This window comes from Asparagus officinalis, chromosome 8 (assembly GCF_001876935.1).
Source record: "Asparagus officinalis chromosome 8, Aspof.V1, whole genome shotgun sequence".
In the NCBI taxonomy this organism is placed as follows: domain Eukaryota; kingdom Viridiplantae; phylum Streptophyta; class Magnoliopsida; order Asparagales; family Asparagaceae; genus Asparagus; species Asparagus officinalis.
The window spans coordinates 10,108,392-10,115,367 of NC_033801.1; the positions used below are offsets into that span (position 1 = coordinate 10,108,392).

At 39.5% G+C, this 6,976-nt stretch overlaps 1 protein-coding gene across 1 annotated transcript; it reads left to right on the forward strand.

The window, feature by feature from the left end:
• Positions 782–6,449, forward strand: LOC109822615 (probable LRR receptor-like serine/threonine-protein kinase At3g47570). The gene is made up of 2 exons (XM_020388848.1): positions 782–3,795; positions 5,883–6,449. Exons 1-2 carry the CDS (start codon positions 891–893, stop codon positions 6,260–6,262), a joined length of 3,285 nt encoding a protein of 1,094 aa, XP_020244437.1. The 5' UTR covers positions 782–890; the 3' UTR covers positions 6,263–6,449.

The following is a 6,976-nucleotide window of genomic DNA, read 5'->3' on the forward strand; positions in this document are numbered from 1 at the left end:
GTGGGCCCCACCGCAGGCCCCACCAGTTATAAATTATTGGTGCATAGTATTTTTCCAAACACTATAAATAGGCCCCAAATTCTTAAGAAAAAATTATCTCAGAAACAACTCCTCTTATAGAAGAATAAGAGAGAGAAAAGAAAGACTTAGAGAAAAGGCCTTGTGAGAGAATTGTGAGCAATTTTGAGAGTGAAATCTGGTTGTGAGTATTTGTGAGAGTGTTTGTAAATTTTCTCCCCTTAGTGAAAGATCTACAGCAGCCCGTTGACATAAGTAATTTTGTGCCGAACCACGTTAAATCTTGCGTGTCCTCTTATTTGCGCATTTATTTCGCTTTCTCATAAATCTGGTTATAAGGGAATTTGCGTAGTTTCCCAACATTACAATACTCTACTTATTTATGTATGAATTAGTCATTATGGTTTCTTTATGACTTGAAAAACTACTTTGTAGTTGTAGGTAGCAAGATTCATATTAACTATTGCAAAGTCAAAACATATATTTTGCCAGCTACACGTTGCTCGGTCTAACAAGGTATGCACATGCTGCACAATTTTCGTCTCTCAGTTGCATAGAATATGGAACTCTGTTTACGGTACGACATTTTCTTTATTGTCTTGGTCTATGTTGATATATTTATCTTAGTCAACTCCTCTTTTTCTAGTACTGCCGCGGCTAATCTTAGAATTGTGTACACAATCGGCCATCAAGTTTGATTGATGGTTGAAGTCACTAATAGGCTTCAGTTACTATCAGTTACTATCTTCAATGAGAATGAATTAGACAGGAGATCCAAGATGCTGAGGTTCATTACCGAGCTCTTTAAATTAAGATCGTATGTGAGCCCTGAAATGTGTATGTTATGAACACTATCTTTCTTACACAGCTCAATGAAACTTCCCAAGCATATTGCCTTGATTTCTATACACATAACCCTTCTCACAATCTTAGCAAGCAGCGAAACTGATGATCGGTTCGCCCTCTTATCCTTCAAATCCCTTCTCTCCGACCCTACGAGAACTTTGTCCTCGTGGTCCAACGAAACACTGGATCCATGCAAATGGATCGGTGTGACCTGCAACAAGTCAGGCAACCCCAGCAGAGTCACTGCCTTATACCTCGACTCCTTCAACCTCACTGGTCCAATCTCTCCTTCCTTATCAAACCTCTCCTTCCTCACTCGACTTCATCTTGGGAACAATAAGCTTACTGGTCGCATCCCAGAAGAACTTGGGCAGCTGCAGCAACTCCGCTACCTCAACATTAGCTACAATTCTCTTCGAGGAGACGTCCCCACATCTCTATCCAACCTGTCCAGCCTCCAAAACGTTAGCTTCTCCCACAACTTCCTTCATGGCGAGATCCCCGCAGGTCTCTCCAACTGCTCTGACCTCCGCGTCCTGTGTCTAGATAACAACATGCTAGTGGGAACAATTCCTGATTCTTTCGCTTCTTTGAAGAAGCTATCGTGGCTCTATCTCAGCAAGAACCAGCTGACAGGGACAATTCCTGCTTGGATAGGGGCCAGCAGTAGTAGTAGCTCTTCCACCTTTTCTCGCCTCGACCTAGCGAGCAATAGCCTCACGGGAGGAATTCCGGCCTCTACCGGTAACCTCTCGTCACTCATCCTTCTTACTCTATCCGACAATAGACTAGAGGGAGCTATTCCACCTTCGCTTGGGAACTGCACGGATCTCCTCATGCTGGGCCTACGTGATAACAAGTTGGAAGGAACCATTCCGGAGAGCCTTGCACGTTTATCAAACTTGAAGGACTTTGATGTCTCCTTCAACGAATTGTCAGGCACGGTTCCTTCTTCTCTTTACAATCTCACATCGCTTGGGTCTCTAAGCTTGGGGCTGAACTATTTTGTCGGAGAACTTCCTGTTAATATCGGTCACACTCTTCCGAACCTCCAACAATTGATTGTCCAGGGGAACCAATTTGAAGGGACTATTCCAGTTTCACTTTCCAATCTTTCTGGAATCGAAGTTTTAGACCTTGCCGCAAATAAGTTTAGCGGTGTTGTGCCACCAATTTTTGGAGATCTTCCATATCTATATCAGCTCAATCTCTGCGGTAATCAGTTGATGGCAGACGATGCTGAAGGTTGGCGCTTTCTCGCTTCTCTGACCACCTGCACACAGTTAAGCTTCCTAATTCTTTGCGATAACCTTTTCGAGGGCGGTTTTCCAAGCCATATAACGAATTTATCAACAACATTGGAGGTGATATCTCTGTCAGGAAACCAAATTTCAGGAGCCATTCCTGCAGAGATCAAGAACCTCGAGAGCCTCGCTACAATTGATCTGTACCATAATCTTCTGACGGGCTCAATTCCAGAATCGATCGGAACACTGAAGTCCCTCCAGTTATTGGATTTTTCTCACAACAGGTTATCCGGAGAAGTACCAGCATCACTTGGCAACCTCAGTATCCTGGGTCGACTTCTATTGGGCGAAAATCTCTTCCGAGGGGTGATTCCAACTAGCTTTGGAAATTTTAATAATCTCGTGGAGCTCAACCTTTCTTACAATCAACTTGACGGTATCATACCTAAGGAGGTGGTTAGTATCTCCTCTCTCTCCCAACTTCTTGATTTGTCGCATAATTCATTGTCCGGCCCCATTCCATCGGAAGTTGGAAGACTAAATAACCTTGCCCGGATTGATATTTCATATAACAAACTGTCTGGCAAAATTCCTAGCACTTTTGGTGATTGTCATGTGTTGCAATACCTCCACCTAGAAAGCAACTCCTTGGAAGGGCCAATTCCTTCTCGGTTAAGCGAATTGAAGGGTATTGAAGAGGTTGATATCTCTCATAATGATATATCAGGGGAAATTCCCTACTTCTTATCGAGAATTAGTTCTCTGAAATCGCTTAACCTATCATTCAATCATTTCGAGGGGAGAGTGCCAGCCGCAGGAGTCTTTAGCAATCTAAGTGCAGTTTCTCTGTATGGAAATAATCAGCTATGCGGAGGTGATCCAAAGCTGAAACTACCTGTTTGTTTCATTGATGACTCTAAAGCTTCAAGAAAGATCAGGATTCCTGTTCTGATAGGAATAATTGTATCTGTGATCGTGTTTGTATGTTTGTGCTTCTTATCTCTGATTGGCGTCGCTCGTTATAAGAAGAGAAAACCTAGAAAATTATTCCCATCAGTAACGTTCTCTGATGACCACTATAGAAAAGTTTCTTATGGTGAATTGCGCAAAGCTACGGATGGATTCTCTTCAGAGAGCCTGATCGGTGAAGGAACTTTTGGGTCTGTTTACAAGGGAAGGATCAACGGTTACAAGAATGATGTTGCCATCAAAGTGCTTAAATTACAGGAGAGAGGAGGTTTTAATAGTTTCATGGCAGAATGTGAGGCGTTGAGAAACATTCGTCATCGAAATCTCGCTAAGATCCTTACTTCCTGCTCAACCATTGATGTTGAAGGTAATGAATTTAGAGCTCTAGTATTTGAGTTCATGCCCCATGGGAGTTTAGAAGAGTGGCTGCATCCAAAAGGCCTTGCGAATTTTCAAGCGTGCGGGTTAGGCTTTACTCAGAGATTAAACATAGGTATTGATGTGGCTTCTGCCGTGGAGTATCTTCATCACAATGGCGATACTCCAATTGTCCATTGTGATCTAAAGCCCAGCAACGTTCTTCTCGATAATGACATGAATGCTCGTGTTACTGATTTTGGCTTGGCAAGATTTCTTAATGGAAACAAAGGCGTAAAAGATCAAGATGCTAGTTTCTCGGTTGGGATTAAAGGTTCAATAGGCTACATTGCACCAGGTAAAACCTCCTTCTTTTTTTTCAAGGTACATTACCATAGATTGAAACAAATTTTAATCCAGAAAAGCTTGATGAAGTTAACCTGCATCTTGCCTTGATTGTTCATTTGCTCCATCGCTATTATTATTTAGCATTAGCACTAGCATTAGCACTACGATAATTATTATTAGAGTTAATTGCAGATAGACCCCCTGTACTATTGCCCAATTGTGAATTTTTGACTCTTTTACCCTCGGGGGGTCTATTTGTCAAAAAAATAATTTTCTTTCGGGTAAAAGAGTAATAAAAAAAACTCAGGGAGTCTATCTGCAACAATAGGACTAACAGGGGTCTATCTGCAACTGGGTGATATTACAAGGGGGTTTCTAAGCCTTATTAACCCTTAGACCATCTCCAGCAGGAGGTGAAATTTCACCTCCCTCTCTCCTGCCACATCACTTTATTTAATTCAATAAACTCCATTTCCCTATCAACTCTGCAGCAGCTAGTTTTTCAGAAAGTTTTTTACTTTATTTGGGGCCCACCATAACCACATCACTTCAACATATACCCCACCATATTTATTCATTATTTTTCCTATTTCATATATATTACTATATTTGGGACCCACCATAGCTATGCATGCTGCCACGTGTCTAGGCCTGATTGGTCAGGCATTTTTCTATTTTTTTTTAAATGTGACAGCCCACCGCGGGCCCCACGCTGCAGAAAAACCAGGGGGAAAATTTTCCCCACCTGCTCCGGTATTTCAATTTCCCCACCCCCATTCCCCTCCTGCTGTAGCCAAAAGACTCCTATTTCCCTACCTGTTGCAGCAAGTCTTACATGGAGGTCTATCCACAATTAAACCCTACTACTACTGCTACTACTATCTTATTTTTGAAAGTCGTGCCAACTTTTTATTTAACAAAAAAGGGAAACGATGGCCTTAGAGCATCTCCAACCCAAAAACCCAAAATGGTGTAGGTTTTACATCAAGTTGGTGTAGTTTTTACACCAAATCACTATTCCATCTCCAACCCATTACGCCAAATTTTACACCAAAAAGAATATTCATTTTATTATTCTTATCTTTTAATATTTTTATCTATTTAAAATATTTAACTTACACCAAAAAGAATATTCATTTTATTATTCTTATCTTTTAATATTTTTATCTATTTAAAATATTTAACAAATTATATAATTATATAATATATTTTTATCTATTTAAAATATTTAACAAATTATATAATTATATAATACATTACATATAATTAATTATGCATTACATATATTTTATGTCCTAATTTATGTGTAATTTTTTTTATCTCCTAATTTTTATGTTGTATTTTTTATCTAAATGTAAGTTTTTCTTATTTAATCAAATGTATCAATTATCAGATTCAGTAACTTGTGGGTTTTTTCCCTAATCAACGAAAATTCATTAACTAGCAAATATAGCATCAGTTCTCATAATTGAGCGTATGGATTCATAAATTGCACAATAACTACACCTTAACCTTCACATTTACCCAAATCCAATGTATCAAATCTCAAAATCAACAACTTTCCTCGTCCATTAAACCAAAACTCCCATTACACAACACCAAATTAACCACAAATTCTCAAACTAAACAGAATCAAGAACAGAAATTTATTACCTTGGTAGATTACACCTCGCCGGTTTCCACCTCCACTTGGTATACAACCGATCAGGCCTCCCATTCTCTGAGCATAGAAAACCCTCATCCAAGAACTCACAATCCCGAGAATCATACAACCCGATCCTCCACCCTCCGTCGCTCCGCCGGCGAACAAGTAGCAAGCGAGCAGCAGCAGCAGGAAAATTTCCTGCGCCAAAGCTACAGTGATGCGCCAAATCTGGTGCAGTACTGTAGCACCTCATCAAAATGGCACTACATTTGCCGTCCGGTTGGAGGGAGATTTGGCGCAGCCTTTGCGTCATTTCGGGTTTTTGGAGATTGGTCGGAGATGCTCTTACCTACTCAAATTATGTTTACTAGTCATGCTTCTGAACGTTTTCCAGTGAGTCATTTGGAATTGGTAGGATTTTATCTAATGAAATTTCACATTAAAAACTGCAGAATATGGGATCAGCAATCAAGTCTCTACACAAGGAGATGTGTACAGTTACGGAATACTACTACTCGAGATACTCACACGAAAGAGACCCACTGATGACATGTTTCAAAATGGCATAACACTTCGTGAATTTGTGGAGAAGTCCTTTCCAGATAAAATACTGGAGATTGTGGATCCTCAACTGTTCTCATTAGAGAAGAACAATAATGGGGACAACCTTAACCGGAGCACTGCGGAAGAGTTACTGAAAGGATTCTTGCTCTCATTGATCAAGATTGGCCTCTGTTGCTCGAGAGAGAATCCAAATGCAAGGCCACATATGAGAAATGTTGTTACCGAGATGGATGCATCCAGAAGTGCATATTTCAGTTTGAACAATTAGAGGACGATGATTCAGAATTCCAATGGGAGCAATAGTTCATTTATGCCATTTGCTGTTTATTCATCTGCCTAGCTTGTTTTGTTTGTAACTTTGCTTATCAAGATATATAATACAAGTTTGTGCCTTGTAGAAAAATATGGTATTTGTGGATTTTTAATAGACGTGTTGTACGATTCCTACCCTCTTATTGCAGAGAATGATCCTTTCAATCTTTGATTATTGCTTGAAGTTCGTGTGTTCTGCAAATTTGTTGGAGCACTTTTCTTTTAACTTTTGTGCATATTTAGATTTTGGCTGCTAGATTCTGAATTGATATGTTGGTATGTTGGTATGTTACTAAAAATAATTTTCACAGGACCAGGACATTATATGAACTTGTGAACAAATGTCCAGGAAGTTAACTCATATGATTGTGTGATCTTTTTCCGAAAGATATGGTTGTCATGATTGCAAAAGTTATGAGCAACAGAGGGCTTTTCTGTAAACTTTTTTACGGATATTGAAAAATGTTTTTTATTTTAATGTCCATCAGGTGGTGATAAGGGTTCAAATCTTCAAGGGACAATAGAACACGTTTTTCTTTCTAAAAAATTATTTACAATTGTAATTTTGCAATTTGCCTCTATAATTGGTTTACAGGCAGCTTTCTGAGTTTTTCTTCTTTTGGTTAAGTAGGTGTACACCATCTTGACTAATTCTGTGTATAGTTGATTT